We start from the raw sequence: 24068 nt of genomic DNA, 5'->3' as shown, positions 1-24068 counted from the left end.
TGACTGACGACTGAGGCCAGGGTACTGTTTCTCTGTGGGTAGAGTAAAAGGAGGCAATCGTGGTTATAATAAATGTACACCCCACTTCTGCATAAATATTTGAAATTTTGGTACATTTCATACATTCTAAGAGCATCTATGAAAACTCACCCACAGAGATGCTTCTGTTACTGCTCAGTTTTCCTCATTACTAATATACAACCAGGTGTCCGCTTGTGCCGCCCAGTGAGCCTGTTTAAACATCACAGAACTGATCACGTAGGAGACCTTCCTTGCTTTTAGCTTTAGAGTGAGCAAGTCCCTCCCTGAGACTCTGTTTCCGCTGCTCCGGTAATCGCCGGGCAGGACTCTGGTGGAACGTTGAACGGTGGGCTTGGTTTGGTTTGTCATCTTTTGCACCTGACCTTTCCCCCACCCTTTTAATCTCTTTCTACCTCTTCATTCTTTCCCTTCTTTCTATGAATTTCTCTTCTCCCCTGTAAACTGCATTCTTTCCACGTAACATTCTGTACATTTTTGGTTTCTCATGATCGAAAAGAAAAGCAACAGGAAGCATCTCACAAATCCAGCAAATAAATAATATTCTAATAGCAAGGACCTCTCTGAAATGTCTGCCCAGAAGCAGATGCACCACAAACGGCCATCACTGTACACTACCCCAGACTTCTCAATCTGATGATTTAGATACTTCTGTACTTAGGTGGATGGGGCCATTTTTGCCGAATTCAGCATATTTATTGAAGAATTTCTTGGAGCCAAAAGCCAACTCCATTGCATTTTGCTTGGTAAGGTTTGGTGGCCTTGATGTGGGGCAGGCATTGTTGATCATCTGCCCTTAAACTGATGATAAATCTAGAAACCAGGCAGCAGGACTAGGCTGCCTTAATAGAACCTTTGCAGGGAAATCCACAGCCCCAGTACTTACAGGAAATCTTGGGAAAGGATATTCAGCAAACTCACTTTAAGAAAGACTCGGGAAGAATTCCGGGTAGTGAGGACACTGGGAAGTTGGCATCAGTAAGAACTTTGAATTCTAGATGTAGAAGTTGTCCACCTAAAGAGTGTTTCTGCTTCTTGTGATACCCATTTGCCGCTTATTTTTAAACCCTAAATGTCTAAATCTTATATCGGGGGCATTTATGGAGATGACTTGGTTCCCTGTAATATCGTGGCAGAGCCCATCTGTTGTGACACACGACATCATTCTGATTGTACGTGTTTCATTCATGTGCCTTTACAGAAATCCTATATCTATCTGGTCTCTCGATGATGATAGTATTTTAAGTTTAATCCACCTTCCTGCAGCAGAATATAAAACCCTCCGTGAGGGTTACTGAACGTATTGTCGACACATCTTTTGCACAGAGTTGTTGAGGTAGATTAGTACAAGTCACAAATGAAAATTCCAGCATCAGGAAATCCCTTCACCTGAGAGGGGCTGATTTTTTTTCTGAGACAAAAGAAAAAAAAAAGTCAATAAGGGAGTTTTTCAGGACAGCCGTACTTCTTTCGGCCATTCGCCCCAAAGACCGTGGTGTGTTCTGCACACAAAATACAACAGACAATCTGGTGCCAATAAATGTTTTCTGTATTATCATCCTTTATTTTAGAAATCAAATGACTAATATATAATGCGAGATTTGAATTGGAGCGTGGTCACGACTTACACTTAAGACCTATATTGATTTAGGGATAATGGTATATATTCATTATCTTTCAACTAAAATACCTCAGTCCCCAACTAGAATGTATATTAGTTAAGGCATCCTTTTAAGAGACATTATTTTCGTGCTCATAAGATGGAAAGGGAAATAAAAAAGGAGTCCCAGAATAGGTGCATTTAATTCTCCCCAATTTAAATTTAAGTGGTACATCTTTAAGGCAATAACAATATTCCTTTCCTTCCCCCATCAGGAATGCTTCCATCAATGGATTTCTTTAATGTTGATGGTGGTTTGGTGCAGTTTGAGGGGCTCTGTAGTTAGTCAGAAAATGCTTCAATAGAATGACCTACCAGATGGACCCCATAACAAAGCACAGAGGCATCAAACCACCACAGACATTTGGTGCTTAGAATAATAAAAAGACTATAAAATTAGATTAGTTGAGTCTAATTTGGAATCGGTATATTCCCCATGCACCCTCGCTGCTCTTGGGCAGATAAAGCCTTGAGATTTAGCACTGTGTCAGAGCAGAAGACTGCAACTTCCAGTAAAGGGAGACGAGGGAGAGGGAGAGAGGGAAAAAAGCATTCTGGGAGGTCGCGGAGGGCAGAGCAGTGACCTCCAATGATTTACAGGCCTTTAGCTTAATGAAATTGTTTCAGTGACATGACGGTAAGAGCTCGTAATGGATTGGATGCCCTAATGTAATGAAATTACTCCCTTCTGCCTAAAAAAAAAAAAAAAAAAAAAATGCGCAATTAATATTTACTGAGACCTGACAGCCTTTGGTGCGCTCGTCTGTGTAGTTCTCTCAAACAGTCAGAGAGCAGAGACGGAGCAGCGTGGCAGACAGGCTGGCTCTGCGCGAGCTCCTGGCAGGGACGAGCAGAGACTGCCAGGGGTGGAGGGACAGGCACTCGGGTGGCCGGGGACGCCCGGCCCGGGCCGCCCGGCTCCTCGGCGCTGCCCCCACTCAGCCTTCACGCCCTCCCCTTGCTTTTCCACAGGCAACTGGACAACAACCACATCAGCTGCATTGAAGATGGAGCCTTCCGGGCGCTGCGCGATCTGGAGATCCTGTGAGTTGATTTTGCGACCGGTGCTGCCTTGTGTGCGTGTGCGTGTGTGCGTGTGTGTGTGTGTGTGTGTCCCTGTGAGGAGGAGAGAGGGGGCGTGTGTGTGTGCAGGGGGGGTCCGTGTGGATTGCATTTCTGTGTCTTCTGCTGCAGTGCTATTAAAATTGGGAACCGGGAGATCCCTCTGGCTCACCTTGGCCAAAGTGTTTGTAGGCAGCAAAGTGTGATTTCTCACCTCCCGCAAACTGGGGTTCCTGCTAATTAAGTCGCAATTGAGTCCTTTCTCCCCCGGTGCTCCCGCGGTATTTGTTGCTGGGTAGAACAGATGGGCCAGAATAGCCCCCCGGCGCCTGCCAGGGCGTTCAGGGAGAGTCTGTTTGAGTGTGAGCATGGGGAGAGACAGGTTACAGGTCTGGGAGATGCGAGAGGGGATAGCACCAAGGGGTCAGTAGGAATTACCCAGGATCACAAAGGGACCTTGGCACGGGGCAGGGGGGATGCCAAACAGCCTGGTAAAGTCTAGTCATTGCCATTGCTCCTGGGATCTCGCCTCGGGTTTCAGTGCAAACTTTAAGCAGTAACCTTAAAGTGGCAGGGTGGGGGAGAGGCGAGAGGAGGTGTAATTCCTCCCACCCCCATACCTTGTGGAGCTGCCTTCCTGTGTTCTGGATTTTCCAGTGGTTCCAACCTGATTTCCAGGGGTGGGTTGGGGGTGGAATTCAGCTAGGAATCATCTTGGGGTCATTCAAACTGAAGTTAAATTGTGTAAGAAAACATTTTGATGGTTGTCACTCAAACAACACTTCCAGCGGTCCCTGATTTGGAGAAACCTAGAAAGGAAGGCAATAAAGCCTAGTAGAACTTGTGCCAGGAGATGTGTGGTTCGGTCCTGACTCAGCCCCTAATTGGCTGTGTGACCTTGGGCAAGTCCCTTCCGCACTCAGAGTCTCGGTTTTCCCATTTGGAAAGTGAAGGGTTGGTTGCTGTAACTTGCGGATGGCTTCCCCTTTCCAAATTCTGTAATTGCTTGGTTCTAAAAATAGTTCTGATGGTATAGTTCTATCCAGCGAAGGATAGGGTAGGATTTGTTCAGCATCCCCCTGAAAAAAAAAAAAAAAAAAAAAAGCACAAAACCCTTACCTAATCACCAGGTTATATATCTCTGACTTCCAGAGGAATGAATAAATGTCGAACCAATGACTGAATGGATTTATTAAAATGTCCCTTTCTTTTCACCTGGCCCCCCAGACAGTGGGCACGGGTTGGAGAAAGCCTCTCCACGTTGTGTGAGAGGAAGGTGATTCCAAGAGGAATCACGGGAAATAAAAGGGGATGCTGATACTGCAAGGAGCCGGAAATCTGATGAAAGCCGCGAATTCCCGGGACAGAAACGGCTGGACCCACAGCCAGGGAGGTCAGGCTGTCAGTCCTAAGATGGATGGTGGCTTCTCACCCAAACTCTGACCCCGGAATGGGCAACAAATGCTTGTCTGCTAGGGAGAGGATGCCAGCCCCGTTCAGTGACCCAGGATTTCTCTGATCAGGAGAGAGGGGCTGGGAAGGGTAAGGTGCAATTTTCCCGCCAGCACAAGAGCATTTCTGGAGAGGGATGCAGGAGCATGTCACCCCTTTCTTCAGGAAGATGAGAGAATTCCTTGGGAAGAGACCAGGAAATGGAAATCACCAGCTGCCATGGAACAGCTGTGACAACCTGACAGCCTGTACTAGGAGTGGTGCCTCGTCTCACCAGAAGGTTGTCTGGGGGAGAGAGGATGGGAATGGACAGTCAGACACACCTGGGCACAGTGGGACTTTGGGCAAGCTATGCAACCTCTCGGAGTCTGTTCCCTCAACTTTAAGAAGAGGTGGCTTCTGTCCCTTCCATTCCCCTAACTTCCTCCCTGTCGTGCCCTCATCCCCATCAAACCCCTGTCTGGGACAGAACTGGATTGCTCTTCTCTACCCCAGTGTTTGCTATTTTTAAAATGTTGGTATATTATAGCATGTTGATACACCAGGTTTCTCAAACTTGAAGCTTGAAAGCCTATGGTGGGGTTTAAAAAAAAAAAAAAGTTCTCATTCCGTATTTTTACAAAGAGATCACGGGATCTGATGAGTTTATCTTCTCAGTTCCAAACAAAGCCAGATCAATAGCTTTGTTTTAAAGACACTCTCATTTGGCTTCACATGGCTAAGTACTCAAAATTAATCATAATCATTTATTCCCTGGGTTCTTAATTTCCAGCAGAGGCATGCGGCTTTGGAACCATCTATCTTAATGGTGAGCCATTCTGAATTGGCAGGAGCCAACATCTCCATTGAAAGAATCTCCCCTCCCCACCCCCAGACCTTCCAAATCTCATCTGCACATTGACATTTTATAGCAATTCTCTGTAATCACAACTTAGGCACCGAAAAGAATCTTGACAATGAAATAATAAATAGGAACTAAGTGAAGGCATCATATATTAACTTAATAAGTTCCTGAAAGAGAGAGGTTCAAAACACACTATCCCCAGAAAGGTCATCTTTAGCTATCCAAAGCTTTAGAAGTCTTCAAATTAAGAAGACAAAATAGAGTCTTACTCTAGGTGTTTTCTCTCTGACATTAAGCATAATGAAATAAAAAAACGAGGAAAGACTCACGATAACTCCCATGGAAAGCTCCCTCAAATTTAACTTAAGGAAAGTTTGTGGACGTCAACTATTGGTGGAAATACTTCACATAGGATCCCCCTGTTCCATTGTTTTCTGTGGGTGGAACTGCTGTGAAATTTCTTCCCATCCAGGCTGAGGTTGGTCCTACAGGACACATCATGGGAATTGAGGGGAGCCCGTGAGAACCCCTGGTAGAGGTAGAGAGAGAGGAGTGGGTACCAGGCTGGAGAAGGCTATGACAGCTGCTCGCTTCATCCTCATTTTTGGCTCCTGCACAGTGGGGGATGTCTTGCACAGAATATGGGGAACAAAGGAAAAGAGCCACCCCCTTCTCCCCTTCCCAGGTAGCCAGAAAAGGGACTAAGGAAAGTAGCATAGTGCGGGTGAAACTTCTCAAAGCCCCCATGCCACACGGAGGGGGGAATCACAGCGCAGAGGGTACTGCCTTGGAAGCATGTGCTGTGCAGTAACTCGTGCCCGACGGTGGCCATGGTGCTCTTATGGACCTTCTCCCTCAACATCCTCACAGCCCTCCTTCTGCAAAAGACCCATCTCAAAGAAGCCAAGTAGCTGCTTAACTAATAAGTGGCAGAGCCCATGTGACTAACTGTCCTACCAAGCTGCTTTCCCAATCTGCGTTGCCAAAGCTCTCAAGGCGTCGGCTTCCCAGAAAGCGTGGCCAGTGGGTGCCACAGGCTAGTGCGAACTGGCCCCTGAGAGCTGGGCTATGCGAGCTAGCGGCGATTCACAGTCCTGCCCAGGAGAGTAGTGGAGCCTCCCACATGCTTCTGAAATTGTCATTTCCTTTACCCCGTTAGTGGACGCCCACAAAGTTGAAGGTAAATCAGACTTGCCAGGGAAAGAAAAGAGTCCTGCTTTTTCACTGAATTACATTCTAGTCCCAGAGGTGATTTCTTCTCGCTTCTGCACGTCACCAGTTGACTTTGTCATTCAGTGGTCTGCGGGCTCTTCCAACGATCCGGCCCCAGCTTTCTGTATGGCCTTAAGGTTCTGAACCAAGAGTTGCTATGACTCAGATGGCCTTCTGTTGCCCAAATCACTGGCCTTTCCTTTCCACCTGTTCTATACATTCGGTGATTCACATACTCGGTCTCCTCCAAGTTGGGGTTATACTGCAGTTGCATATGCCAAGACTGCATTTCTGACCCTGTGTGATCAGGAGCCACTCCATCAGAGCTCTCTGAGCTGGTTTCCTGGCCAGCTAGGTGGAGGACAGCCAGGCACCTCCCTGCCCACCGTGCTGTCCTGGGCCAGAAATATGTTTAATGAAAAAAAAAAAAAATTAAGAGTGTGGACAAAGAAAACAAAAGCAAGAAAACCTAGATAATAAAATAATTTTTTTCAGTAGTCCTGCGGGAGAGGAAAAAAGTATTTTCAGACATTGTTTCCTGACAACATGCAGCAAATCAGAAGTTCAATAGATATACGCTGCCAAAAATGCCGTGCAAAAGCTATCGGGAGCATAGCCTGAAAATGCTCACGTACCCCAGTGAGTGGCCTGCCCTTGATAAATCACGGTACCCGCTAAATTGCATGCAGGTCCAACACATCTGCAGATAACCAGCGTGCGTTGTTTTGAAGGTCTCCCTTCATTTATGTCACTTGCCAATTTTGGAAATTCATCGGCTTTATTATAAGCTGGGCCTATAAGGACCTTCAGGATGACCTCTTATTTGGAGATAAGACACAGAGAGATCAAGAACAGGCAGGAGTGTGGCCTGGGCCATATAACATTTTGCACCCGGGTATCTACCCCCATCCCTCACCCTGGTCCAGGCTCTGGCCAAGGGATTTGTCAAGGGAAACAGCAAGTTGGTGGCAGCAAGGGGACTAAAACCTGGGTCTGCAGACCCCTGATCCTGTGCTCTTTGCCCACACTGGACATCTTCATGCAACTAGGCAGTCCAGAAAAATAACCCTCAGTAAGACAGGGGATCCCAAGCACAGCTGTCCTTTCAGAGCCATTATTAAGTATGTTATTTAGGAGATTTGGGGAGGAAGGCAGACTTGAGTACATGACAGAATCAAGGAATGATCCTGATTTCTGCTCTCTGGAAACCAGATGTTGCAAACTAGATAGACCACAGACTATGTTGCATCCACAGATGAGTTTTTTTTTTTTTTTCAATCTTGTGGAGTATTTAATTGACATTAGCATCTCATGTTTTAAAATTATAAAATTTTTCATAAAAGTACAGGTGCCCAGCTTTGGGTTTCTGGTAAACCAGAAACATTGGCAACCCTGGGCTGCATTTCTGCACTGTGACAGTTATGGCTAAAGAGCACATTCCCTCCTTAGAAGGGATGCATAGACTCTCCTTTCCCACCGATCTCCATTCATTTCAGCTACTTACCAGCCGGGGTGGAACGTGCTATGATCCATCCAAGAAGCAAGGACACACTGTGTGCCAGCATAGTGCCAGGTGCCAGATTCAGTAGTCAGTAAAGGTTCAGAAGAGCAGTTCTCTGGCAGATCAAAGTTTAGAGGCCAGAGATTACCAGAATTGTTGAATGGACATGTATAAGCAGAACCAAGTGACATGGAGTCGAGGATCCCCAAACTGAGCGAGGACATCACAGAAACAAGCAGGAATCTCTCATACCCCATCTTCTGGAAAGTTCTTCTCAAGAGTTAAACTAGCCTCCAAATTCCCTTTGATTTTAAATTGTCATTGGGTCTATGCAACTGATGAGAAGTGAGATAAACACGCCCCACCCAGTTTCTTGTTTCCTGGACCCCTTCACTATCCCATGTACTGAGCTCCTTCTTGGTCCACATTTAGAGAAGAACGATTCACAAGTTAAAGCAGTGGTGGGTGGGAATCGACCAGATTTTTAGGGTAGATATTCAACCACATGCCTGCAGGTACAACATGGCCTGACTCCAAGCCCTACTTGTAGACACAGAAGGATGGAGAAGAAAGTCCTTTGCTAGTCTAAGAAGAAGTCAGTGACAAGAAATTAACAATAGACCTGATACCCAGATCAGGGTGTGCTTACTCCTCTAGCATGGGCTTGCTGTCCTGGCTGAAGGGTGCTGGGCATTGGGTATAAGGATGTTATAGATCTTGTCGGCCCAATACAGAAAACCCAGAGCTTTATAGGAATGGAGAGCTATCCTCCACTTCAGCCGAGCTTCCTCTGGGTGAAGAACTAGATGCTATGATTAACAAATAGTAATTAACAACATATAATACAATGATATGATAACAATTTTTAGTATGGTCACTATAGATATTATAATTACTGTTGTCGCCTCTGTTTCTTAGTGTCTGCTATCTTCCAGGGACTATGACAAGATACTAGAATGCTGCATTTTATGCAAATCCTCACCACAGCCTTACAAAGTAGAACCTCTAAATCTCATTTTTCTGAGGAGGAAACTGAGGCTCAGAGAAGCTAAATGACTTTCCCAAAGTGCCCCTGGCAAGTACTTGGGCCTGCTCTTCAAATAGCAAATCAAGCTCTGCCTGGTGTTTGAGCCCCTGAACTTCCCTGCTCTGCTACAAAAAAAATTTTTTAAATGCATTCTGGAGCGCATATATCAAAGAAACATTTATATGCATTAATAGGATTACAGGCTATTATAAATGCCCATAATGATTCAGGAATGATAGTTTTTCTTTTTCAAAAGTTGACCCACAGGGTGCTCAGATCTAAACCTGTGACCTTAGCTTAATCAGCATTACATCCAATTCCACAGAACCACCCTGGCCCTGGAGGTATAAGGCCACAGTTGACCTTGGGGGTGTTAGAGTCTTCCCATAGGACTGGCTGCCAGTCCAGCTTCACCAAACTGGGTGGTTTGGGGTTCGTTTCCTCATCGAGAAATAGAAGCAGTAAGACCCATCCTGTAGGCTAGTACATGGATTGAAGGAGGTACCATAGGTCTAAGTCTAGCAAACAACAAACACCCAACCAGGATGCTCACCACAACCGAAGATGGACATGCCTGCACTATTTCACTGCCTTAACCCTAGAACCTCACACAAACCTGAAACAAAGTAGGTGGTCATTTAAAGTACATGGAACTGGGGTGCCTGGGTGGCTCAGTCATTTAGCATCTGCCTTCAGCTCAGGTCATTATCTCAGGGTCTTGGGATCGAGTCCCAGGTGGGGCTCTCTATTGAACAGGCAGTCTGCTTGTCCCTCTCCATCTGTCCCCTCCACTCCCCACCACACCCTCTAGGGCTCACTCTCTCCCTCTCTCTCAAATAAATAAACTTTTAAAAATAAATAAATAAATAGATAGATAGATAGATAAAGTACATGGAACCAAATTCAGTTGAAATTAACTAACCAAATGGAAGCCTACTCCACCCCAGCCTCCAGATTCTGTTACGCTTCAGTCCTGAATAGAACGAAAGCTGTGATTGTCCCAAAATTATTTTAAATACTGAATGATGTAGTATTTTACTGAAACAGCACATTTCTCACATTACCTTTGTTTTTTTATTCCTCCAGCTAAATGGCATTATTTTTTTATTACCTATGAACAAAATTAGAGCCATAGTAAAAAGTGGTGTTTCCTTTTTTTTTTTTTTTTTTTTAAAGGTTTTATTTGACAGAGAGAGACTCAGTAAGAGAGGGAACACAAGCAGGGGGAGTGGGAGAGGGAGAAGGAGGCCTTCTGCAGAGCAGGGAGCCCGACACGGGGCTCAATCCCAGGACCCCAGGATCATGACCTGAGCTGAAAGCAGACACTTAACAACTGAGCCACAGAGGTGCCCCCCAAAAGTGGTGTTTTTCTAACAGACAAGACTTGTTTTCATTTATTGACAAGGTGTTTCACCTGGGCTTCTCTAGGAGCTGAAAATGTTTTTGGAATCAAGGTATTTCGTCACAACATAGCTTTGAACATAGAATTGTCACTGCCTACTCAAAGTCTTAAAATACTGCCAGAATATGATTCTTTTTGGTACTGTGCTACAAATTGTGATTTGTTCAGGCAATCAGAATTAAAATTGCACTTTGTGGAAGGCACCAGTAACTTCCATTGAACTCCCAGGATCCTAGGAAAGGAACCAGGTTTTCTGTGAATGCTCACATGGGCCATACAACACACACCCCTCCTTCGGAGTAACCCAGGCTCAAGGCTCAGTCATAGCCATGTTCATAAAATGGCTGGCTTGGTTTTTTTTTTCCCCCCATTTAAATACGCAGCACTTTAAAGTTCAAGTAGCTAGAATTGGGGTGGGGGAGGTTGTTCTAAGGGTTCCCATTCGATTGTACTTTCCTGTTAACTAAAGTCCTGTTTAGTCTCTGGATTGAAAATGCATTGGTGTACGTTCCTGGGTTAAGAGGATATGGTGAAGGTCGTTGAACTGTTCTTGAGCACAGAGGATCTGGGAATTGGTAAGTGGTGCCCCGTGAGCACCACTTAGGTGCAATCAGGTGTTGGAAGTCTTACTGTTCATAGCGGCCACAGACTCCTCCAGCCACCAGGTCTCTGGCCTGAAATTCTGGCTTGACAAACTAGCTTTGCTTTATCCCACCTTAAATGAACTAGAAAAATAACTGCATCTTTCAAAAGAGATTCCAGAGAATTTGCTCTTGGGGGCAAGATGAGGAGGCCAGTGGGGAAACACCACAGAGCTACCAAGTGCACACAGGGGTCAGTTCACTCCCCAAATGGAGCTTCCACACCGATTTGCAAACGCACTCCTGAGCCGATGGTCAGCCTCTCTCCTTTCTCTCTTCCCCAGCAGCCAGCAATGGCTTCAGTGACCAGTGTGTGAGTGTATTCAGGGAGCATCGTGCCCTTGTCCAGCTCTTATCTCATGGCTGTCAAGGGTCTCCAGGCCAGGGACCTGTGACTCCTTGAAGAGCTGAACCTGCCCCTTTCTCAGCCTCCACTTCCATCCAGGTTGCAGAATATTGGCTGGCTCAGTTCACCTGTGGCCAAGAGTCCATTACTCTGCAGAACTGTGTCTTGAAGGTCAAGGTCCTAGGAACCCAAGGAAATTGACCCACCCCTTCCTGCTAGTTGGCTCTGTGGAGGGGAGGATGGCATGGGGACGACGTGGAGATGCAGGGCTGGGGGAGAATCAGAGCATCAGCTGTACCTTTCTCAGCTTCCATTTTTTTTATCTGCAAAAGGGCTTAGAAACAGGGGATGGGGAGGAGAAAGGATGGAGGGAATCTGATTCTGTTTCTCCAAGGTCATCTCTGGACTCTTTGGACTCATAGAAACTCTAGAGCACCCATTCCCATTTGACTTATAACTAAATCAGAGGATCCCATCTATTGGCACATAGTTCATTGAAAACTTCAGATAGAGAGTGTGATTTTTTTTTTTATTGTTTTAGTCTTTGCGGTGTTTAAAAAAAAGTAGAATTTGTTGCCAATGTTTAAAACCCAGGTAATTTTATTTAAAAGTTATACAATTTCAACTTCCCCAGAATATCTGGAACCTGGGGCAGTCCTCGGCATGTGGCTCTGATGGTCTAGAGTGGCGCTGTCTCATAGGACTGTGTGTGGTGCAGGAAATGCCTCTTATCTGTGCTGTCCAGCATGATGGCCGCAAACCACAGTGTCGCTCTGGAACACTTGAAGTGTGGCTTATACAACCGAGGAACTGAATTTTTATTTCATTCTAATTGATCCAAATTGAAATCACCACCTTCAGCTTGTGGCTACCTCATTGGACCTCTCAGGTTTAGAGCTGAGTGGCGAGTAAGTACCCCATTTGGACAAGACTGGCCTCTGCAAGTCCCCACAGCTCCCACCATGCCTGTTTCCCTGCTTGCTTTGTTCCAGGTCACTGGGGCTGTTTCACCTTCATTAAGAGACACTTTTAAACAGTCTATTTTCTGAAGTTAAATACTTTGAGATATCTGCCACTCCCCCTCACCCCCACCCCCCCAGCTCTGTCCTTTCTCTTTCTGAATTTAACCATTTGGATCTTGGACCTGCAAAAGACCCTTTTTTATTAAAACCCAGGAGTATGATTATTAAAACTGTCTCCCACCCATGTGAATTTCTGTCTCTGCGAGAATTAGTTTCCTGATCCCAATTATTCACTTTTTCAGCCTTGCAAATCGTTTCCACCAAGTCAACTGGGTAGGAAAATCGCTCCCATGTCTGGACCCGTCCCTTCTCCATACATAAAATAGAGACAAGAGATCTAGTTAGGGAAGCAAACCCATTAACCCCGCAGAAGCTGAGTGGAACTGTAACTTGGAACGACCTTGGAGGTCAACTAGTCCCACTGCTTCATTTTAAGAGAAAGGAATTCCCCCCAAAAGGTTGAGTGACTTACACATTGCCATAGAAAAATTTCACAGAAGAACCAAGCCTTTGACTCTTTATCCAGTGCTCTGTATTGCCGTCTACCTTTCCCCTGTATTGGCAGAAAGGAAACGAGGAATAGTGAGGCCAGTCTCTATGCACTATCCATCCCATCATCTCTTAATCTCTAGCATTTTTCCAGAGAGAACAGCGTATGTTCAGTATGGAGACCAAAACCTTCCCTTTCTAGGGCCCTGTAGTCCTGCAGCCACTGCTTGGGAGATGACCACCACAGTAGCCAACAGGTTGCTGTCTGTTAGGAAGGCAGTCTGGGAAGAGATTGAATTCTACATCATTGATCCTGGCTACCAGTGATGATCAGAGGCTGGACGCGGAAGCACCCTGCATCTCTTTGAACCCAAGTAGCCCAAGTAAACTGTGTCTAGCTTCCTGAGAGAGCCCTTCCCTTGTAAATATCAGAGGGTAAACCTGGACCTTGCCAGCATCTAAGCCCAGGAACAGAGCCTCATGCGCCCTGTGGCTTAACTCCAAACCGTACATAAGAAATAACTTACAGATTTGGCCAGAAGAGTGATGCACGGTGTGTGGAAAGCTGGCAAGAGCACACCTTCCTGGTGGGACCCAGACTTACCCTTATAAACAGAAACTTTCTTAAGACTCTTTGTCTCCAGGTAATGATAGTTGGAGAGGGTGGGGGTGGAAGAAACTTGAATAATTTTTTTTATCACTTAAGATAGTTCACTTGAGGGGCACCTAGATGGCTCAGTCTGTTAAACGTCTGCCTTCAGTTCAGGTCATGATCCCGGGGTTCTGGGATCAAGCCCCACGTCGGGCTCCTTGCTCAGGAGGGACCCTACTTCTCCCTATCCCTCTGCCTGCTGCTCCCCCTGCTTGTGCTCTCTGTCAAATAAATAAAGAAATATATATATATTTTTTTTTAAGATAGTTCTTTTGAATGGTAGGTTCCTGGTGGCTGCCCTCCTGGAGTTGCAGTATGGAAGGAAGGTGTCAACCACATTTCACCATGAACATACTTCAATTTTATGTATAAATATACATATGTGTATACACACACACACACACACCCTACATTTATATATATCAACATGTCTCAGAGTGTGTTATATATAGGATATGTATTGAATATACATATATGATGTATGTGTGATACATACGTGATATATATATGATTCAAATTGTTTAATTGATTTTTTTTTTGGTTCAGAGACTAAAAACTGTCATCTGCAAGCCAAACCCAAGTTATTTTTCATTGTGACTTTTGTTCCTTTATATGATTTAATCACCAATATTTAAAAAAAAAAAAAAACAGGAGACTTCACATAAAAATTCTACATGTCTGGTTTTTTCTTAAAAAAACACAACAAAGAGGAACAACCAACAGCAGGTGCACCCACATTCCGGCATAGCAACAAGCCTTTGAAACGAGAAGTGAGGATCCCAGGTGGCAGAGCGGGGTTTACTGCAGACCCCACGCAACCCACTTACTCAGATGTAAAGCCTGGCTCCTGCAGGCAATTGAGTTTGTACTCCTGGATCAGCGCAGGCGGCTGTTCAGAGTGGAAATTTATTTTGATGAAAAGATGCCGAAAGCATGACCCTTCACATTTGGAAACTCATCCATCCATGCAGGAAATATTTATCAAGTTGTTCTATGTGCCAAACACTGGGAAAGGCCCTGCCTGTACCACAGTGCGCAAAACTGGCGTGTCCTCTCGTCTCTCTCTGTGTCCCCGTTAGTGGGCGTTGAAAAACTTCCCCCTTCTTCCTCTCTTATGGGCTGAAATGCGGCTGAGGTGGGGAATCGCTCTTTGCCCGCCCCCAAGCCCGCCCCCCCTTGACTGCACGCTCACCTGTTCAGTTATGTAAGCTGGAGGTCATTCTTCCATTCTCAGTCCGCTGTGGACTTCTTGGCACACTGGCAACTTCCTGATTTCTAAATAATGTAGTAGACAAGATGGATCGTCCAGTTTCCCAGCCCATGGATGACGAAACAGAACCGGGAGAGGCCACACATTCTTGTTGTTGAAGGTATATTTTACAATTAAATTGGTCGTTGGGAGGCAGTGAAATCATTCTGAATCACCACCAGCCGGTGTCTGTGATGATCTCAAAAAAAGAGTAAGGAGAATTAAAGGACCAAAAATACTGGAGCCCCAGGAATACCAAGCTACCGGACATCCGACCGGGCAGTGACAGGATTTGAAGATGCGTCATTCTCTTTTGATCTTCCACTTTCTACATTTATTTTGGAGGCATCCCCCCCGCCCCCGCTTTGAACACTGAGGCTCTGCTGGGTAGAAGGAGATGAGTTTCTTCCTGTCACAATGTGAATATATAATGAAAGGAAAACCAAAGACGAGCCCTTTTGTTCAGGAATCCGTCTCATCAAAGACTCACATTGGCAGCTGATTGTTTTTATTTATTTCTGTAGGTTTTACATGACACCTGGAGACCGTTTAAAATGTTACTTGGCGGTAAGAGCTCTGTGTTTAAAAATAACACTCACCCGATGCCAAATCACTTTAGAGTCGGGTACAAATATTGAGACAAAAACCCCAGCTGTTATTGCTTTGGCTGCTAATTTGAGGTGTCAAATGAGAGCTCGCCTGCTATACGTCAGTGAATAAGGCCCCTTGTGAGATCATTATGTTTTCTAACAGTTGAGAGTAATGGACTAATCAGTGCAGCATCAGTTGGTTTCATTATATGCCCACACAATGGTTATGAGCTTTAATTTAAACGGTCCGCAGGGAGATCAAGGAAATCAGTAAGAGGCAGCACCCAGGATAGTCCCGGAGAGCAGGTAGTGTGCGAGAGAGGGCTTCCCACATCCTCTCTCCTCTCTCCCTCCGTCCCTCTCAGTCCTCCTGCGCCGTCTGCCCGCAGAGACTCACTACCTGCTCCAAACAGCCCAGAGATGAGCTTTGCTTAAGAAGCAGATCTGTACTCTTGATTTGGAGGGGAATGCTTAAAAATCCCAACCAACCGATCCAACAGCAAGGGCGGCTGCTGACAATGCTTAGACGCGTTGAGACAGACGTTGAGCTCAGAGAGCTCTGAGACCAAATCGCCCCTCTCCTGCGTAGCCTCTCTCAGGGCCCTCACTGTCCGTGCCGAGCTCTGTGCTCTACAGACAAGAGGAGGCTCAGGTCGTGCTAGTGCCTCTGAGTAGCGTTGGCAGGGAGGGAAACGCCATGGTCCCCACCACGTGGAAGCCTGTGAGGGCTGAGCACAGCACTGGCTTCTAGGACTCATCTTGGCCTTGGAAAAGGCATGGAAATTGGGCAGCCAGCCTCTGTCAGACCATCCCGTGAGAGGCAGTTTTGCACAACGGTAAAAAAAATCAGGCCCTGGCATCCCGCTTCCCTGTATTTGAACACCGTCTCCACAACTGTAGAGCTGTGGTCAGAGCAGATCTTTTGAGGCTCCAAAATGGAATGGATTACCTCAGCATTGTGGGGAGAATTAAGTGAGATGACATGTGAAAAGTGCTCAACCCAGTGTCCTCACATAGCAACTCCTTAATAATTAGTATCAGTGTTGTTCTTGCTCTCACTGACATCTTTACTGGAGGATCTCGGCAGGATCGCCTCCAAGCCACAGACTTCGCTAGTCTCACCGATGAGAAGGCAGAGAGTTCGTGGCAGAACCGATAACGTTCAGTTTAGATTTTCTCAAAGGATGCGTGTGTGTATGCTCTTCCTGATTTCTAGAGTTTCCTAGAGCCTCCGGCCGAAGCAGAAAGTGGACAGCTGAGTGATAGGAGGGAACGCTCAGGGGAGCTTCCTCCAGAAATGACTGAGTCATTGAGTAGGGGAGAGATTCTGGGCTGGGGGGATGCCTCCCTTAACCTCTGTGGGCACTCGGTGTGTGTTCTCCTGTAGCCAGGCCACAAAGAGACACCACCTACCCCCGTTATCATGGATTCAGCCAGCCCAAAGCATTCACATCCCCAGGACCTAGGAGCATGTGGAAGGGCCTGGTCACCAGCAACGGGCCTTATTCCTGGGGCCACAGTGGATCAGTCAGCAGCCACCAAGCAAGACCAAGACACGCCAGCCCTGCTTTGACGTACAGGCCAGAGAAGGGAGCAGGCATCTAAAGCATCCTCAGTCTCGTTCCTCTCTCGCTGTCGGAGTGGCCGTGAGCCCTCAGCCCCTCCTTCCGAGGCCCTCACGTTGCCTGCCGGAATCCTCTGTGATTCCCGTTCCCCAGGCCGGCAGTATAGATCTTCCCTGCGGGGTCCTGCCGCCGCAGTTTTTGCACTCTGCTGCTGTTCAGACAATGCTGCTGCCTCCTTTGGTTTGTTTCTGCCCCTGGGAATTCAATACAGGCCCTGCTGGAGAAGTTCCAGCTTCAGGGATTGGAGGGCTGGCCGTGGAACCTGGGTATGTGTAAGGACAAGTCAGGGCACCTCCAAGCTTCCTTGAAAAAGACATTCCACTGCCATGGCTGCTGATGACTCACTATGCATGTCCTTCCTGGGGAGTGTTAAGGAGGGAACCACCTTATTTATGGAGACGAGACATAAGGAACAATCAGCCTGCCTCGAGAAGAGGGCTGAAATAGGCCTATCTTCCAAGAGGGATTATCCAACCCAGGGAGCCTGGATCCCTACCTATGCGGAGGGGAAGAGGAGGGGCTCGAGGAGTACCCCGAGGGCTGGCACGCTGGGAGTCTGCGGTGGCACTTACTGTGGGTGCCTGGTTTTGCAATTATGTGATACGTGCTCACAGATAATACTGCTGCATTAGAGTCAATTACATAGTGCTATGGACACACAACACACAGATTACAGCCAGAGCCAAGAAAGCACAGAGTGATAAAGCGAGGGCCTAATCGGAGGAGACAGAGGGAAATGTCAGCCTTATTAAGGTTGCCAGGGTGGCGTGGCTGCAGCTGGACTTGGCCCCTCCAGACCGAAGATGGCTATCTTGAGGGCCATGAGGGAGAGCCACATGTCAGCACAGAGCAGAGAGCAGCAGGGAGCCAGGGGCAGATGCCAAGTTGGAGCTTTCCAAGGGTGAGTACAGCAGTTCCATGGAGGGCTGTGTACTAGTTCAGACCTTGGGGCTCTTTCTAGGCAGGAAACCCCCAATGCGGTCCGCAGAAGAGGCTTCCAGTCCCAGAGTCAGCAAGAAGGTAGCCTATACGCTGTCCTCCCACTCAGGTAAAAGGCTCTATTCTTAGCTTTTTGTCCAGCTCGGTGGTTTTCAAACTTGAGCTTGCATAGAAAACTATGGAGGGAGCATCTCATGTTAAAACACACGAGGCTGGGGGACATCCTCCCCCCGACCCCCCACCGCCACACCGAGCATCTGCTTTAGTAGGTCTGGGTGGGGCCTGAAGACATGATGCTGCAGGTCTGGGGACCACACTTAGAGAACCACTACCCAAGTTCATTCCACACTCAGCCCAAGGTGGATTCACCTGCCCTGTCCCTTGAGCAGGGTCCTCTCTTGGTTCGGATTTCATTGCAGCATCATAGGTTCTGGAAGCACTGGGACCCATCGTCCAGGTGGGCCTGTGCTGTGGGCCAGGAGTGTGGATTCTAGAATCAGACCTCCTGCTTTCGATTCCCAGCCCTACCAGTTGCTGCTTGGGGCTTCCTACCTGGGTTTTGGGATCTTCTGACCTAATCCCCTCTCCTTACAGAGCGGTTATGCTGCCTGCCCACATCACAGGCAATTACTGACAAAGGCGAGTTGGGAAGTTCCCAGTTCTAGAGAACCAGGATTGTAAACACTTTCTATAAAAAGGCAGATGGCACTATTTTAGACGCGGCCAGCCCCGTGGTCTCTGTTGCATATGCTCTCGGCTCTTGTAACACAGAAGCAGCCGCCGTAGACAATACATAAACGGATGGGTAAGACCTTATTTACAAAAACAGGCTGTATGAGATGGGATCTGACTTATGGTCGGTAGTTTGTCATCTCCTGGCCTTGTGCGTTCTTCCCTACTGGGGAACCCTGGTCTCGCCACAGTACACAGAATTCCGCTGAGGAACATAAGCACATACTTTCTGGGTATCAAGGTTCTGTTTGTGCTCTAATCCCTTAGTGTCCTGGGGAAAACCAGTTTAATGCCCTCCCTTTCGTGCTCAGAACTGAGAGAGCGTGGGATCCATTGGGAGAAGTAGCATTGCCTACATGGATCATTTTAATATGGAAAATGATCCTTTTTCATTAAACATTTATGTTCTGATGATGACAAAACAGAAAAGTGATTGCACAGTATATAGGTCACCCTTAGTCTCAATATAAATAACATAAATAACAGTATAACAGGTAAGGGTTTTAGGAAAAAGAAATGGGAGGTAGGCAGACTGTCTTTAAATCTCATGGTGGGGGGTGGCCTTATTTCTAGTTAATACTGAGATGCCCATTTAGCAGCTTGTGATGGTGCAAAAGTTGGGAGGAGGGCAGCGTAGTTCTGAAGTCTTAGAGAATTAATTTGACCCTGATCTTGATCTTGACACTGCATTTATTTGAGGAGAAACTTCCAACCTGGGTGACTTGGGGTAAAATGTATTTTCTCAAAATATCTCCAAAGGAGCAGAGCGGTGAGGTTAAAGCTAGATTGTAGAACTGGCAGAACTCCAGAAGAAGGAGGTACATAAAACAAGATGATGAGGTCCCCACAGGCCAAAGCCCTCCAGAGGCGGGTCATCATCAGACCCGACTGTTTATTTTCCTGTTGGTTAATTTTCAGGGAAGTTCATAGAACAAGAGACACTTGGGCACTTCTTTCTAGCTTTGGGTGCCAGGGTGGACATGACAGAAAACATCCACACTGGGGTAACAAACTGGCTTGAAAACAGGAGGCAGTGGGTAAGTTGGGGGAAATTGTGGTGTAAAAAATAACAGCGATTCCCAGATCCTCCCAGGAGCTCGTGAGCTACCCTGGGGGTCCCTTTCCTCGCCTCAAACCACTCGTCTCCAAGATGGAGATAAGAATTCCAACCTCAGAGTCCTACAAATATCCAATAAGGTGAATGCGAAAGCTTATTGTAAACCATAAAAGAGTAAAGAGACACAAGGTCAAACAACAACTGAGGGTTCCTGAGTGCTGTGCAGGAGCCAGGCCGTGTGCTCACAAGTGTGCTTTGTTTCAGCGCAGGGTGGTTGACTGGATCAGGCCCCTCCCTCCACAAGTTCCTCATCCCAGGAACTTAGGAATATTACCTTTTATGGCAAAAGGGACTTGGTAAATGTGACTAAGATAAGGATCCTGAGATGGGCAGTTTATTCTGGATTATCCACTTTGGCCCTAAATGTCTCAGGAGGCTCCTCATAATAGGGAGCTGGGTCACAGTGGATGGGGGGGAGGGGATGTGACAGCAGAAGCAAGAGGTCGGGGAACTGCAGGAATGACCACAGGCTGAGGACAGGCAGCAGAAGACAATGAAACATTCTCCTGCTGCTGCCACCATAAGAAATGTGGGCCCCTGAACCCACATTAGAATTCCGACCTCCAGACTGTGTTGCTTGAAGCCACAAAATTTTTAGTACTCTGTTCTCCTAGCAGAAGGTGACCAAGGCAGGCGTCATTCCTGGAGTTGGGCTTGCTTCGTCCGTGAAACGGAGGCGATCACAAAAGTGCCTGTCTCATAGGGTGTTTGCAGCAACTAAGAGATAGTACAAGTGGTACCCCCAGCCCAGTGCCTGCGTGGCACACAATAAGCTCTCAGCTAACACTGGGAATACTAGTATCATCATATTATATCACCCCTAAAGCTCTGTGAGATTGGTGCTATTATTATCTCCACATTAAGGGAGGAAACCTAATGAGATTCAGAGAACTTACTGGTGGTTCCACGGGCTGTATGTGGCAGAGCCAGAGTCTGAACCAGGTCTCCCTTCTAGGCGCATGCTCCCCAATGCTGCTCCACTGCGGGGGTTGCGGGGAGGGGTGGTTATAACACCACCACCTTCTTTGGAAGCCGACTACTAATGGGTGTGGGCAACAGAGAGAGCGCCATACTCCATGCGTGGGCGCAAGCCACCAAGACTAGAGATCAAATAAATCTAGGTCTATCAGGGAAACAAAACCTGTAGCTGCCATGGAGATCAGCATCCAAGAGGTCACCAGCCCTCTGTCATCCCCAGGCTGGCCAGCCCCCTGCAGCAAATCAGGAAAGTCTGAAGACTGTGTTTAGTCATTTTGGTTCTGGAATAATTGCTATTATCGTAAATGTTTTATAGCCCTCATTACAGCTCACATTTAAACATCAGTGTAGTAATACATTAATAAGTCATTGCTGCCAGATGTACTTGCGGTCAAGCCCTGCACTGTGTGTTCAGCTCAGTTAGGGCTGGCTGTGACTCTCCCTGATGTGAGTGGCTGGGTATGCTTGGAAGGAAGCCTCTTCTCTCCAAAGGCTTCGTGCTCTTTGCCTTTGGGAGAGGAAGATGGTTAGACTGTTGTCTGGTATTGAGTCCATGACCCTAATGAGGTATCCCCAAAGTGTGGAGCCTAGAACTCTGGCACAGAAAGGGAAATGAAGGCATCATTTCAGCCCCAGAGGTATTCCTCATCTGATGGAGGACTGGCGGGGGGCAGGGGGACATAGTCCCCACACCCAGGAAGCTTCCTGCCAAGGAAGTAGAGTGACAGACTCTTCAGCCTTGTCAGATGAGATATTCCAAAGGCTACCTGGGTGTGGGGAGACAGGATGGGTTAACACACACTTCACAGAAAAGGTAAGCCACAGAATTAGTGCTGGACCCATGGTAAATACCAGATGAGGTAGAGAGACGTACTGGGTTCTGTGTCTTCAGGTAAACAGATTTCCTTCTGGCCTTATTAACCAAACAAATGCTAAGTAGGCCCTGAGGAATTGCAGGGAGGGCCTGAGGCAAGGGGGTGTGGGGGGGTGGGCTCCCCCTGTGGTGGGTGGAAAGGGAGAGGATGTGCAGGCACCTTGGCTGCAGTGGGTATGGGGGCCACTGTGCTGGTTGAAGCTGGATTTCCACTTCCATGGAGGTTGGGGTGGGGTAACCATGAATGACTAGGACAGGACCAGATTCTCTCCGCCAGTGTCCATAAAATGGTAGGCTTCATTTACCGAATATAGACTGCACACTGAGCCTTTTACCAGCCTGTGGGAGAGGTACCGTTACCCGCCTGCTTCTGCCGATGAAGGGCCTGTGGCTGAGAGATGCTGGTAATTTCCCCAAGATCGCACAACCAGGGCATATAAGACTCAGTCTGAATCACGGATGGACCAGGTCGTGGGGCTACGGTCACGCACGGGATAGGAAACGTTGGAAGGCATTCTAAGAGAAAGGCAATATGTTTCACAAGAGCTGAGGACAAAAGAAGTCAGCTTAACCATGGAAGGCTCCAAAGAAAGTCTCCTTCCTGGGCCAGCGGGGGCCCATGGAGGGGAACAAGGGTGAGCTCATGAGAATATACTTCCAGAATAAACTGTCCATGTAGCACCCTGGGTTTGGCGGTATGGGCAGTGGGCAGAGCAGGGAAATTGGAGCAAGACAGTGCTGGATTCCAATCCCGTCTCCCAAGCTCAGCAGCTAAGGGTCCCTGGGAGAATTCCGTCCCCTCCGTAGCTCCACTTCCTCATCAGTAGCACGAGGACAATGTCCACCTCGCAGGGACGTGTGTCGCTAACCAGAATGACACATATCTGTTTTCTTCTCTCAAAAAGTAGGACAGTGATATGTAGCTGACACTGGGCTTGTGAGAACTGGAGATGTCGTCGTAGGTCCTCTGTGCTCAGCACCTGGTAGGATTTCAGGAAGTGACAGTCTTGCCGTAGGTGGGTCTGAGAGTACTGAGAGGGCAGCTGACGAGAGGAAAGAGCCTCTCTTTCCTCTGAAAGACGGAGTCAGGGATTCTCTCATCTCCTGGAGACCCACCCCCTTGTCTCCAGCTGCCCCATAGCTATTGATTTATGATCCTCTTGACAGTCGCACCAGTTCCTCCCCCCACCCTCCAGAAATCGCTACTGCCCCCCCCATGCTACGTCCTTCTTAACCGTTTCCCTTCTTCCTCTGCCTTCACAGCACCCTCAACAACAACAACATCAGCCGCATCCTCGTCACCAGCTTCAACCATATGCCGAAGATTCGAACTCTGTGAGTAACGGTCCCTGCTTCTGCCCCACACTCCGCCCCATGTGCCCTGCCCTGACCTGCACGTGGGTCCTAGAGCAAACCTCCCTCCTCCCGCCATTGACGAGGAGATCTTGGTGAGCCACAGATGGGGGAGAAGCATCGCAGTGCCACCCACAGTTCTGAAACCCCATTCCACGGCAGACAGACGCGTTTCTCTTTACCCTGTTGACGGGGGAATGTGTCTTTGTGTGTCCCATCTTGATGGAAAACTTTATTAGTGTTACATTGTGACAGAACATGGCTAACTGGGATGTAATGATTCGGTGTCTCCTGAGCTGATGTCACCTGCCGTTGTCAGTTCTGTCGTAGCACCGTGGTCATGTTTTCCCCTCTGTGTCCCGTGGCCAAGTGGGAGCCTTAACCCCTCCTTCTCCCCATCCTCGTGTCCCACACCCAACAGAGTGCCCTACTCCCTTGATGATATTCTGGTAGGATACAGGAACTTGTTCTTGACCGTTAATTTTGGGGTAGGCTCCAGCTTTCCTTTTCCGTGTACTCCCAAAGCAAATCTTCCCACAACACCCCATGTGGAGAGCAGTCCCGGTGCCTTTATTACCTGGGGAGTTCCTTCTCCTCTCAACCAGAACGCCTTGTAAGTTTCTCTGCAGATGGAATCCGTTGGCCTTTCCATAGGGGTTCACAGGCATGGTTTCCTTGTGTTGGGGCAACTTCACCAGCGTGTGCATTACAGTAATAGTGGAGAGCCAGCCCCCAAGAGCTTTCAGCTAAATACATGTAGGGCCAAGGCAGCGAGCTGGGGGCGCTGGAGAGGATCCGATGAGAGGAGGTACGAGGAGTGCCTGGTACAGAGTGGATGATAAATGATGTTGACTATTACTGTTACCGTCACTCTATCCAGGAATCTGCACTGAAAGTTCCAAGCTACCAGCTCATCAGTGGCCCCTGAGCAACATGGGATCCACAGGGATTTAAAAATCCGTAGAGCAGTGGTTCCCAAAGTTGGGTCCCTGGACTGGCAGCATCAGCGTCATGGAATGAGATTAGACCCAAGGAATCGGAATCTGGGGGGGTGGGGCCAGCCATCAGGGTGTAACAAGCCCCCAGGGAGATTCTGATGCTCATACTGTTTGAGAACCCCTGCGTGAGTGAGAAAGTGACCTTATCAGGGCGGGGTGGGGGGTGGGCAGGGAATGAAGCAGAGAGCGGTGGAGCCCTGTGTGAGGGAACAGCAAGGACCTCCCTGGGCAGACCTGAGTGTAAAGGCGAGCCCTCACTGCCCC

General features: G+C 47.6%; 1 protein-coding gene across 1 annotated transcript in view; it reads left to right on the top strand.

The window, feature by feature from the left end:
* The window catches only part of SLIT3 (slit guidance ligand 3), a 589205-nt gene that overhangs the window by 431857 nt on the left and 133280 nt on the right, over positions 1–24068 (top strand). Inside the window, exons 6-7 of the mRNA XM_059174255.1 lie at positions 2672–2743; positions 22717–22788. Coding sequence (XP_059030238.1) covers positions 2672–2743; positions 22717–22788 — 144 coding nt within the window. The remainder of the gene's footprint in view (positions 1–2671; positions 2744–22716; positions 22789–24068) is intronic.

This window comes from Mustela lutreola, chromosome 5, assembly GCF_030435805.1.
Source record: "Mustela lutreola isolate mMusLut2 chromosome 5, mMusLut2.pri, whole genome shotgun sequence".
In the NCBI taxonomy this organism is placed as follows: domain Eukaryota; kingdom Metazoa; phylum Chordata; class Mammalia; order Carnivora; family Mustelidae; genus Mustela; species Mustela lutreola.
This window is presented reverse-complemented; position numbering and strand designations above follow the sequence as displayed.